General features: G+C 34.5%; 1 protein-coding gene and 1 non-coding gene across 3 annotated transcripts in view; one reads left to right on the forward strand and one right to left on the reverse strand.

Moving 5' to 3' along the window:
- Window positions 1-13,733, reverse strand: part of LOC149080575 (nuclear pore membrane glycoprotein 210-like) — a 158,571-nt gene that overhangs the window by 29,036 nt on the left and 115,802 nt on the right. For both annotated transcript variants that reach the window (XM_089239711.1, XM_089239712.1), the window contains 4 exons: window positions 5,709-5,755; window positions 5,452-5,525; window positions 4,897-4,984; window positions 3,187-3,379 (listed from right to left, as the gene is read on the reverse strand). In XM_089239711.1, coding sequence (XP_089095837.1) covers window positions 3,187-3,379; window positions 4,897-4,984; window positions 5,452-5,525; window positions 5,709-5,755 — 402 coding nt within the window. The remainder of the gene's footprint in view (window positions 1-3,186; window positions 3,380-4,896; window positions 4,985-5,451; window positions 5,526-5,708; window positions 5,756-13,733) is intronic.
- TRNAA-UGC (transfer RNA alanine (anticodon UGC)) lies at window positions 12,501-12,572 on the forward strand. Its single transcript has one exon. It is a non-coding gene; the product is annotated as a tRNA-Ala (tRNA).

A 13,733-nucleotide genomic window follows, 5' to 3' on the forward strand; every position in this document is an offset into this window, starting at 1 on the left:
ATAGACTGAATAGTGCAGAAGAGTTTTTGTTTCCTATTCGGAAAGAAAAACAAATAAATATACTTGATTATTTTTCATAAGGTAAAATTTTTTCATATGTTTTGGTTCTATTATGAAACAACCCTGAATTAAAATTAATGAGAATTAGCATTTTATTAAATGGAATTGTTTGAATGTGTATAATTGCATACACAAAAACAATCGGATAAAAAACTAGAGTGAAACCCTGCTAACTCGACATTCGCTTAAGTCGACATGTTTGTTGATACTTTTGGGGTGTCGAGTGTTAATTGGGGTGTTCAATGTTAATTTAAAATTGAGTTCGATCAATCGTGAAATGCTGAGTGAGTTCCTTATTTGCCAAGTAAAAATGGCATTCGGCCATTTATTTCACAAGAAAAATTACTTTTCTATAATAAAATCACACAGAGCAAAAATGATGCTTGTTCAAGCACTAAGCTTCAGGCTGGTACAGAAATTTTCTATAATAAAATCACACTGAGCAAAAATGATGCTTGTTCAAGCACTAAGCTTCAGGCTGGTACAGAAATTTTCCATTTCTCCTTGAACAGCACGGATTATCCGTATCTCTCAGATTATTCTTTGCAAGCATGGGGGGGGGGGGGGTAGTAGGCCCCATGCTTTTAAAGAACTCTTTCCACAGTTTTTTGGATGTACTAGTAACTTAACAAAAATCATATTTCCAAACTTCTGTCTATCGCAAGCCTTTCTCTGTCTCACTACCACCTCATTTTAGATCTTGACATCCCATGCAACAGAAACTCTCAGCATTTTGTACTTACGTCACGAGAGCATTTAACATTTGCTCAGATCGAAACACATTAGACCGTGAACTTGAAACCATCAGAGCAATTGCTAAAGACAGGGTTCAACACCAAGATTGTTGACGAAATGAGTAGAAAAATCATGAAACCAGCAAGAGAAACCCCACTTTGGAAAATATTACTGAGAAACTACTCAATGAAAGTGTAGTTATACCATATGATCCAATAGTCTCACTTAAGATCAAGCCAATTCTCAAAAAGTTTAACCTTACAGCCACAGATGTGCCTACTAAAAACTTTTGTTTCAAACCCCCCCAAAGATGTTATATCACAGAATAAACAATAGGGCATTTATTATATTCCATGTGGTGATTGCCTGCTTTGCTACATAGGACAAACACAGAGACCCATGTAAACTAGATTAAATGAACATACTCGCTGTGTTAAAAATCAAGAATGTGAAAAATCGACCATCGCCGCTCACTGCTGGCAAGAGGGCCATAGATTCAAATTTAAGGAAGTGAGAGTTTTTCACAAAGTGAAATCCACAGCCGATTTTGACTTCTACGAAGGCACATACATCCGGCCTTCAAAAATAAATTAGTAAACAACAGTAAATCAACACCAATCGCATCGCCATGGTTTAAATTCATTACAAGCGGGAATTTAAAGAAAATTCGATTAGACCAATTGGATAGCTCCATTTTGCATGCAGCCAATCAGGTTGCTGTAAAAGACTCACGCGTAGGTGCTTCGCTTCATTCTTGCCACGACGGTTGACTTGAACAGACGTATTGTTTTTTCATTCCGCTGAGCAACCAAGATTGAAGATTTGGACTCAATCCAAGTGGGAAACTCGGGGTCAGCATGATACTCTTATCCTCTGAAGACGACACCCATAGGGTGTCAAAATGCATTAGGAATTTTTTAGTATTTCCTGGTATTTTCCTTATTCATTGACAATTTTTTGAGTATTATTTGGCAAAGTCATCTACTCTTCCGTAAGCTTGGTTATTACAACAAATTTTTTGGAATCTTTATTGTCCTTATGCCCAAGAGTTCGACCATATTATTAACTATAATTTATTGTACAAATATTGTTGGATAGTGCATCTGGTCCAAAGGCAGAATGAAAGAGGAGTGGTGATCTACTCATTGATTGAAATCAACAGGCTGCCAATCCTATTCTCTATGGAATATTATTGTGCTCTGTGGATATTATTCCATAAGCACAGATTCGGTTTTTCAACTAAAAAAAAAGTTAAATTCATCTGATAAGTAAATTGCTGAAAATATATTCACTTCATTTTGGGATCATACATTTTTTTAAATGAATTTGGCTGTACAGGAAGCTTTTCAAATTCTCAATTATCTAAAAAACACACACAGTATTTTCAGTGAGTGGTAGCAAAATCAAGTTTTCTCTTCCTGACAGAAATCCTAGTTATGTGTCTGACTTTGGAGATGATGAAAATTCAGTGGACTCAAAGATTTTATGTGTCCAAATTAATATGAGGTCTTTTGTATGTTTTGGCATGCCAATCAATATTAAAATTGGTTTTCTTTCAGAAGCAAAGCAAGGGATCAAAGAAAGAGCTACAAGGAAAGTAAAAAAAATTCCAAAAAAAGATAAGAATTCATTGTTAAACATATACTGTATTTCAGGAGAAAATGCCCAGAGATTAAAATATTAGGTGATAAATGATTAAAAAAATTGCAGATTACTTGAAATGTGACCAATAGCTCAAAGACGCTTAAGATATAACTTGCCATAAAAAGATATACCTTAATAAAAATCTTTACCCTATAGATAAAAATTAGACTTTTTTCTCACATAATGTGGACCAATGAAAGCACATTCCACATTAATTGGTGCTTTGAACAGTAAAAAGTATGACCATTGGGGGTAGATGGTAATTCTTAAAATTGCTGGCCCCTTTACAGAAAAAAAAATAGGTGTGTAGTGTGGCATTATATATCTATGAACATGTGACCCTGAATGGTGCAGACATCAAGTATCATCTGTACTTGCAATGCAGAAATGTTGAGAAACTTTAATTATTCCAGATTTGAAACAGAAAAATAATATCTCTCATTGTGTGAGTGAATTTCAGATTGAGCTCTACCACATATTGATTAACATGTCAAACATTCATTATTGCTACATTTCAGTAAAACGATTCCCCAACACATATCCTGGCATTTTAAATTCACTAAGCCACTTTCATCTGTTTACCTAACACTAGGTAGGATAATATGAATACAAAAGTGTTATGAGATAAATTTATAAGAAAATGAATTAATTAAAATGTGACAATAAGATGATTATGAAAAGTTTCCATTTTTTGTACATGCTTAACAAAAGTGAAATTAAAATCAGGAAAGGAAAAAAACCACTCACTCCTTGAAACTTTTTGGTAACCTTTCGAGCCATCTATATGAGTTATGAAGTCTCTGTGGTTAACAAGTTTTGCTATATTGTTATCTGAAACCATCCAAATTATGTTTAAAGAGCTTATATTAGCAAACTTTCTTCCAACATCATCTTTTAACCAAATGTCCACTTCAAATCTTTTGCTTCCATAAAATGGGATCTAAAAATAATTCAAAAATTAATAAAGAAAATTATATTATTTATTAGACTGATACTAGCATGAAATATATCTTATTATTTATAGGATTTTCTTTAGCAAGAGGTGTTCATGAGAAAATATAGAACTGTGTACAATTGATTAAGAAAAACACTAGTTGATAAATTCTCTAAAATGGTCGAAATTGTGGGCTAACCGATAATAAAAACATGAATACATACATGCAAGGAAGGGGAGAAGAGGTCCCTAAATGAGAGGAAATTATGTATATGGGGGAAAAACAAACACATTCAGACATGACGGCAGAAAATGATTATTTCAACAAAGATATACTCTGTGCTATAAAACAAGGTCATTGCTTAACTACTTACCTGCACTCACCAAACATGCAATATTTGTGATGCCTGAACCCAGTTTCAGCATTAGAAAATTATTGTCTCTCTACAAGGGCTGGATTGACTTCCAATTGGGTGCAGTTGTCAGATTTCATCAAGACTACCATTTCAATATGTAACAGGGAAGGGGAGGGGTTCCTTTGAATACATGCAAAAAAAATTGTACTTGCATAATATATTAATTGAATTGTGTATTTAGATTATGATGAGATTAGGTAAATTCAGACACCCGATCTTCATGTTACATATCAAAATGCTTGGCTCTATGATGTATATCAGAATATGCAGAAATCTGATGCTGCATATAGATTGCGATGACATCCAGTATGATTACTATCAGTTATTCCATTTGAAAATGTCCTCATTTTTTACAAAATAAGTATTTTCTAATTTATTACTTTTTAACCTAATATTGGACAGGGATTTTCGGTTCATTTATGAAATAAATGCCACAGGTAAGTGGTTAATTATCATTATCAACCATTTCAATTCACTGCTCGATGAAGGTCTCCTCTAAATTTTTCCATGTTATTCTGTCTGATGCTTTAGCCATCCAGTTGACTCCAAACTTTTCTGATCTCATTGATCCATCTTGTGTCTGGATGCCTTCTTGGACGTTTAACACCACGGGGGTTCCAGCCCAGAATACTTGTGGTCCATTTGTTGTCCTGTCTTCTTGCAATATGTCCAGCCCATTTTCATTTTAAATGTTTAATTCTTTCCATGATATTATGTACCTTTGTATGGCTTCTTATCCAAGTAATTCGTTTTCTGTCTCTTCTTGTGATGCCTAACATACATCTCTCCATGCTCCTCTGTGTAGTCTGTAGCCTTTGTATTGTCTTGCTTGTGAGTGTCCATATTTCAGCTCCATAAGTCAGTGCTGGAAGCACACACTGGTTAAACACTTTTTTTCAGGCATAATGGCATGTGGCATTATGCCTGAAGAGGTTAATGCACTTTCATAAATATTGTTTGCTTTGCAAGCTATAATTTTGTAGTTGTTGTCTCAAAAGATTGTTTGGTGAGATGTTAGAAAGTTATAATACTCATTGTGAGCTCAACCATTGACACCATTATTTTTGTAAAAAAAGCAAGTGTGAAGGTAAGCTTGAAAAAACTTACTTTCACAATATTCCTTTCATCTATTGTATTCTTTACTTTTTTTTGTTTGAGTGCAATGTGCAATGAATGAGGTCTACCACACACAATTCTGAAATAAATTTAATCAAAACTAATTAATTAATGGAATCAAAGTAATACAAAGTAATAAATATTGATAAAAACAAATACAAAATAATATTTACAAAGTATCTTATTAAGCTATTAGGTGCTTAATAAGATGAATTCTGAGCATTTTTTTTTAGAAGTTGGTGTACATGGATATTCACTCACTCCTAGTACATAACCTTATGGGTATAAATAATAAAAAAAAGTTTTATATCCTCCAACCCATTTTTGTGTCTCATATATTTTTCTGCCAAAGTAATTTCCAAAACAAAATAATATCCATCATCATATCTTAGTTGAATATGCAGAAGCTGACCAAAAATTTTGAGTTATCGTTAGTTCAACTTATCAAAAATTCTGATTTCAGAGGCTAAAAAAATAGTTAAAATATAGTGTTATTTAACTCTATAAACAAATATGAGTATCAATAAACGTCTCATTAATACATACTTTATAGATGATTCAAGCTGTGCTGGGTTGTGGTTCGTTGCTGAAGGGTGGTTGCCCAAATGCAATCTCAACATCTGCAATCAGAAGAAAACATCAAGGTGAAAGAATTTATATCACAGAAAAGCCATAAAACTGACCTAAAATATTTTTTAATACACTGTATTCCACCACCTGCAATTAAATTAAAGATTAAAAGGATTAGTATCGGAGAATAGATGTGCAATTGAGATGGTAAAATGAAAGAGAAAAATTCATACTGTTTCCCCATAATCTCTGCATAAGACTCTGAACACATGTAGGTCTTCTGAAATGGCAATTAAAAATGATAATATTCAAATTTAGTTATTAAAAACAATTTATATCACTGTCACAGGTTAAATAAGCTATTTATCCAGTCTAAAAAAAAGGACAATTGTCAGCTTTCCAACCAAATATCACAGTACTGAAACTGGATAGTGTGTGAAATATTTGCTTGTTGGTGTTGTCAGGCCAGAACTAGGGGAGCGGTGGAAAATGGGTCCAAATGCTCGGATAGCAAAATTGAGGAATGAAAGTGAAAAAAATTGTTTTCACCTCAGAGCATACTGTAAAAAAAAAAGACTTTCTCCTTGAACTATAGAGTTTTGCAATGAACAGGCAGCATAATCAAGTTTGTTTTTCCTGACAAAAGTCCTAGTTACTGTCCTGCATTCAAGGACACTATGACTGGATTAATAGAATCATCATAATTTCTCGAAGTAAAGCTAGAGCACAAAGTGCCATTCATGGGAGAGGTGAACATCTACTGAGAAGGTGCATGAGGGCTTACAGACACACTGCAATTGAGCAATTTACTGCCAAAATGACCAGACTTTTGTCTAAAATGTCAGCATAGCTAACCCTGTTGTGTATGACGCTCCAAAGCAGATAGATAGTCACTGTGCCTAATGCTAATGGAATTGCTTTGGAACAAAATATTTGCAAGGTGTTATCAGGTCATGTACATTAATGAGTAATAGAAATTAATAATAATTTCTTCCATGGAGATTATCAAATCATCCCGAATTGATAGTACAAAATTTCATGTTCCCTGAAATGTCTGAAAATTGTTGGAGGATCATAAACAAAGCTTTGAAGTACTTTTCTGAACCTCTCGATTCAAAGACTTTAACCCAATTGAGCACATTTAGGATCAACTTGGTCACTATGTTGAGGGCCACAACTAGGGGGGGAAGCAGGCGGGTCTCATGGCCTGGGCACTGGACCAGAGGGGGTGCCAATTGCACCCTTTAACCTATCCTTTAACATTATAAGGGTGCCGCTGTGGTGGTTGAGTGGTCATAGTGACAGACTCGCATCGCTGGGACCCGGGTTTGAACCCCACCGTCACCACAGTGGAGGTCGGCTGAAGTTGGTTTTCTGTGCTTCCCAACTTCAAGGCACAAATGCGAGCCGATCTCCCCGTTAAAAAGTCTCGCCACAGAAAGCAACAGTCCTACAAACAGTACAAAATTCAGTCATTACACTTCACTCACTTCACTTCTGAGACATAGATGGCAGCACTGGAAAATCATACACAACACTAGATACGCACTCAGACTGTTAGGTACACATACTTACATTTCCGGCACAACTCACTAGGTAGTAAATTGCCCATGTTGATAGACCTGAGTTGTGCTCGGCTTGAAAAAAAAACAAAAACATTATAAGGGAACGCCAAAATATTTGCTAACACTGACTGCCCAAGTGTCCAATTACGGCCCTGATTATGTCCTATAGATATTCTGAAATGCACTTTCCAGCTGCTATTAAATTAGATATAATTAAATATTTTTTCTATGGTTTTTCAACTTCAAGGCATGAATGCGAGCCAGTCTCCCATTTAAAGAAGTCTCTATGCAGAAAGCAGGCAAACTTACAATATGATACTTGCATAACATGAAAATTCAAGCATTTACCATCTTTACTTTAAAATATGGAAAACAAATGGAAGCACAAATAAGAACACAAAATAAGCACAATTCTGGCAACATGAGTATGCTAGGAAGGACCTACATACACTCAGAACACTCATGTTGACATGAACCAATTCATTAGAAATTCTGCAGAAGAATGCGTACAAGGTGCATGTATGGTAAAAAGTAGTAGTTAATAAATTAACTACAATAGGTTTGGATGTAGATAAATTTAACAATCTTCCAGTATTTTATTTGGCCACTTTCCTGCTGTGGCCAGGACTGCATAAGATCATTTTTAAAAAAAATATTACCTGGTTTCTTTGTTTCAAAATGTTATGAACATTGTAGCAGACTGATCTGTGAAAGAATTGTTATATATACGTGAGACTGTTCTGTAAAAAAAAGGATTATGAGGGGTTGTCATGTTTAACTCTATATATATATATATATTCATTCATTCATTCATTTTAATGTTTTAACATTTCCAATTGTTGATTTTAATTTTGTTTTTGTAATTATGTTCTTAGTTTGAATTAAAACCTTATAATTATAATGAAGTCCTAGAGTGCTATTCTGCCTCAACTATTTTAGTTAATAATTTCTGTATCCATCAGACTTCTTGATGACTACCAAAATTTGATTTGGCATGGATTTTACAAGTTTTTTGAAGAGCAAAAAATTTGGATTTTATTCAATGCAAACACAATGACTTTTTGCAAATTGGTAGCAGATGTACTATGTTCACCATTTCTATAAACAAGGTGAAACATTTTGCTCCAAGAATTATCCATTGAACTTTAAATATAGAGAAATTGCTGGCCAGTAATATGCATATCCCATTGCCCAAAAACCACTCCCAGATAATATTGGAAACATGTATGGAAGTGATGTCTAATCAAAAGATCTGAAAAAGTTCTTCAATGACTTCTGCAAATGACAACAGATGAATTTTCCACATCTCTTGGAACTTCACTGCATTTACATAACCTTATGGAAATTTATTGTTCATTTTTGTGTTGCTTTCAAAACCATCCACCAACACTGATATCTTTTTGTGCAACAAATACAAATACCAATAGCAACTGCAGCCATCTAGGCCAGTGTTTCTCCACCGCTGGGCCACGGCATCAATCGTACCAGGCCGCGAGAATATATTCATTACCCTTTCATTTTTCATGCACATTTCCACTAATAACTAATTGGTTTATTTCACTATTATGGTACATATTATTTTAATTTTTCAGTCTAAAAATTATACAAGGGGAAAAATGAAAAACCCCCCTAGACTTCCAGAACAAAGGCTTCCAGCCGCAATTGTAAATTATAAGAATTTGGAGGATCACTTTTCCCCTTATCACACTGAAAATCTTTTGTTTTTTTGCAAGGCCCCAAGGAAGGGAAACATGTCTCTGGTCCTCCCCTCCCCCCCCTCGAAACTAGTATTTTTAATCGCTTTTTTTTTCTTTTTGTATTTTTGAGTATCCGTCTTCATGAGACCCAAACAATACAGCAGGGGTGGGGAATGTTTTCCATACTCTCCGTTCCTTTTCCACAAAAATATCCTACTGCTTCAGGGCTCTCTGTTGACAACCAGATGACACTGTTGTTTGCGTGTTCACGGTTTGCCATTGTCGGCACCACAGAAAATGTCCTGAAAACAATAATGCCATGAGAAAACTTGGTATCCCACGTTCCTTGGAGATTGGAAAAACATCTGTGCTACTCACCAGTGACCAAGCTGCATAACTTCAAAGGGGAATAATTGCGAGTGATTAGGAATTTCCGGGAAATAGAAAACCGCCTTCGACCATTGAACCCGTTATTTATGGCCAGTGGTAAAAACCTCTAGCAGTCTTATTATAATTTAGTATGTGTTCTTAGAAACGAACGAAGTATTTTACATATGTGTGACAAATGTCAGCGACTGATCAGTGAAGCACTTGCTGTATACAGAAAATAGTGTGTTTTGAATCGGTCATCAAGGTGCACATAATTACTGGTGATAACTCAAACACTGTTTTCTTTGCAAAAACGCAGTGCATTACGTTGCGAGAGTTTTCGTTTTGATTTCTTTTCCAGTGTGATAGGTTCACAAATCTAAATTTTTGTTAAAAAATAGAGAAAAGTTCAAGTTTTAGAGTAGAAAAAAATCGCGATCAAAGTTTCGAAATTTATCAAGTTACACAATTTAACATAAGCATCTATTGTGAATATACCGAAAAGTGTTTCGCCCAAAAATGAACAATTTTCTGCTCTTCAGCAGACTTTTATGGTGAGTTACAATATAGATAATTTTTTTTATATCATTGCCTTCTTTCTAACTAAGATTAAATACAAAGTTTGATCATAAAATATATTTTACACTAATTTTAAGTTATTAAAAAAGTGCTAAAAAATAAGTGCTGCATCAATGTAAGCACAAAAAAATTCCATTGCCCACTGTGAGTGAAAACTTTGTAGTTTTACACACTATGAGAAATTAGTCTATAAAATTGAATATTAAGACGTTTCAATTGATTTGTGATCAATTGAATTTTTTAATGAGGTAGAGGCGCCAAAATGAAGAAAACATTGTGGGAGGGGGGGCGCTGAAAGTTGTAATTTGTCCCATATATACAGGCTCAAGCCCTTATGCAGGAAAGGGAGTGGAGCGTTGCATTGTATATTGATTATTGGTGGCTCAGCCACCTCGTAAAAAATATATTGGGGCGCTCAAACAGCCTCAGTACCCAGGTTTCTGCACTTAAGCAATGAGGATGTTTACTGCAGTTGCTGATGAAACGCTTCGTTTATGTTTTAACTTCTGCACGTTATTAATACATTACCGAAAAAGAAAATGTTGCATCACTCCGCAAGATAATAATGGATTCAATTCATTAAAATGGTTTAAATTAATTAATCAATTAATTAAAAGGGTTTAAATTTATTATTAAATTAAGCAAGGGTTTAATTAATTGATTAAATGGGTTTTTAATTAAATAACTAGCTCACAATCAAAAGGTAATTGGTGTTTATTAATTATTAACTTATGAACGAGTAAGCTATTCCAGACCGGGCCGTAGACTCATAGAAATTTGATTCACCGGGCCGCAGTTCCAAAAAGGTTGAGAACCACTGATCTAGGTAATCTAAATTTTTTTCCCATCAGAAAATATCACCTCATCATATTCCATACCTGCCAACTGTTACGATTTTATCGCATTTAGTACAATTTTAGCAAGTTAATATGATTATATGCTTTTGCTTCTAAAAATATGATTTTTTTTACCGAATCGGTAATATTTACGTTTTCCTGCTTATGTCACAATCTGGTTGGTCGATAGTCTGTTGGTCCACATCACCCCGTGGAACCTAGGAAAAAATTCCTGAGTGGTGAGAAACAGTGGAGTTTTCGCAGCAGTTTTACTGGTGTGGCTTATGCACTGAAACGATGTCTCAAGTCGCCTCTGTATTAGACAGTATACTGAGTGATGCACCAATCCTTTAGCATCCATTTGATGGATCAATATTTTTCTGAAATGTGCATGCCATCTAGGAATCAGATTGCACACCCTTTATGGTTAGTTTTATTTAACCCGTTTTATTTTTTTAATTCAGCCGGATTTTCTAAATGAACTTGTGAGAAAAATTGAGTTCATAATTCACACATTTTTGATAGATTTACAATAATAAATCATTATTTTCTTGATATTTGAGTATCATCAAAATTTCAACATGTATGAAATATATAATTACTTTTTGTTGTTTAGTTATTCAGGGTCGAGAGTTTTCAGAATTTTTGGAAATTTTCGACAAAAAATAATGCACTTCATTCCAGTGCGATATTGTTATTAAGTTTCATTAATATCAATCATTCAGGTGACTAAAATGTTAAATTTTGAGTTTCAACACTTAGCATTCATCTAATGAATTTTTATTTTTTTTGATGTTTTCATGTGATCAGGGAACTGTGTGTCCCAGTGAGTGAAATCATATTTCATTTTAGATGAAACAGTGGCACAAAAATGTCAAAAGATAAGAGAACAAATTTTTACTGATCCGTTGTCTTCCTGAGAATGTGTTTTTTTTTTAAAGTAAACCATATAGTATTTATCTAGTAAACCACAGCAAGTACTGGGAATTGCGTAAAAGGTACTACATCTGTAGAAGCCCATGGGGCAGCATGGTAGTTCCTTATGTTCTGCTCATCTGAAATTTTTTATCTTTTATCAAACTTCAAAGATGAGAAACTGTCATAAACTTACAATCTATTATATTGCTCAACCAGAGCAGGATCTTGAATCTTGTGAATTATGCGGCCACAGAAGACATCAACTGAAGGGGGGAAGTAACTTTTTAGGGTGTCTGAAGGAAAAGGGAAAATTTTTTAATCATCAAAATATTATTTGCTTACACTCTTAAAAAATGTCCAGAACCGGCCCTTTGATCAACAAAGTCATAGACCTGTATCTTGAGCAATTAATAACATTTAACTGCAATTTTTAAATTGTGTGCACCCAACATGTGTGTCTCTCATTATTGGGTGATAATTCAAAATAGATTCTCCCTAGGGGCGTCAAAATGTGCGCTTGCCCCGGGTGACCAAGCATCTAGTTGCGGCCCTGCACCACAAGAGCAACTCTACACAGAATGGGACAAACAGGAGCTATGAACACTTGACATCCTATCTGTAACTCTGCAACCACTAGTCTGAAAACTGAGACTAGCCGCCCAGCAAACCCCTTTTTTAAAGAACTTGAAATGCAAATACAACTTACAATTAAAATAATTACATAAATCTTAAAAAAATTAGTACAAATTAAGAAAAAAATTAAAACAAAATAAACTCACATAGTTTTTCATAAAATCTTCTTTATGAACATTTTATTTAGAAGAAGTCGTTATTAAAACTATTGAAATTTGTAATTAGCACATCTTTAGATCTCTATACTCACTCTGGGGAAATGCAGGATAGGTGAACTCATTTGCTCTATGATTCCCATTATTACACTCCATAAAACTAAAATTTATACATTTTGTTTTGTTGTTATTTTCATATTTTTTATGGCTCTTTTCTCTACTGTTCAATACATATTACGCTTATACACGCTCTAGCGAAGGAAAATCTCTATCTCCTCTGTAGCTTAGTGGTCAGAGCACTCGTTCTGCAATCGAGGGACCCGGGTTCGACTCCCGGTAGAGGCAGAGATGAGTTTTTTCCTTCCTTAAAAAATTAACATCTAAAATAATAAATATCTTCACAACATCCAGTCAACTGTATATCTTGTATTAACAAGTGGAGAGCGACATTCATGTCATATATATAGCCATCTGGTGGCTCGTCGTCCATGAGCTATTAGCTGATCGGTTTCACCGTCCATCGCACGGTTCCGTTCGGCATATATACGCTCTAGCGAAGGAAAATCTCTATCTCCTCTGTAGCTTAGTGGCCAGAGCACTCGTCCGGCAATCGAGGGACCCGGGTTCGACTCCCGGTAGAGGCAGAGATGAGTTTTTTCCTTCCTTAAAAAATTAACATCTAAAATAATAAATATCTTCACAACATCCAGTCAACTGTATATCTTGTATTAACAAGTGGAGAGCGACATTCATGTCAAATACATATTTCATTACTACAGATGTGAGCGGGTGACCACACCCAAAGAATTTATAAAATAAACAATATTTGTTTCAGGGATTTTTTTTGCACTGCGTTTTGCCTAACCCAGGAAGATGTTACCCCTACCTTTGTATTGTCTAGGGCCATAATTAGGATTTTTTGAGTGGGGTGGCAAACATGATTTTGCCACCCCCATCGCTGTAAAATTTGATTTTATAACAGAGTTTTTGTTTCTACCTAAAGTTTGCTGCCCGGTTCAGTTTGCTCCCCCCCCCCCCAGTTCCAGCCCTGTGTTATCTCTTGAAAGCAACTATCTTTTACAGGACGTGTTTCTCTGCCTATTAATAGCTGTTCACCCGCTAATATGAAATTTACTAGTCTCCAAATAGCGCTATTATGTTCTGTCATTCTTTTCATGATGTGGTGCTCCTCTTTTTTTTTTCATTGAAATTGCAGATGTTTAATCTCAGTATGTCCAATTTATTTGGATTCCCAGAAATTTTTCTTCTCCTTGCATTTATTTTGATATTTTATCCATATTACTTATATCTGATGTTTTGATTAGAATATCTTAATAATAAAATAAAGATAAGAATAAAGTTTTAACAGTGTGAATTTTCTTCATTTGAAATTCTAACAAGTTTGGTTATATATGTTTTGTTACATTTTCAATATTTTTGCTTTATCTTCCGTTACATTTTCATTAGTTTTGGGTTCAATTCCAATTTTGTTTCTCTTCCTTAACA

Source organism: Pholcus phalangioides, unplaced genomic scaffold (assembly GCF_987345545.1).
Source record: "Pholcus phalangioides strain wild (caught in Gottingen) unplaced genomic scaffold, Ppha-v1.0 ptg000011l_1, whole genome shotgun sequence".
In the NCBI taxonomy this organism is placed as follows: Eukaryota; Metazoa; Arthropoda; class Arachnida; order Araneae; family Pholcidae; genus Pholcus; species Pholcus phalangioides.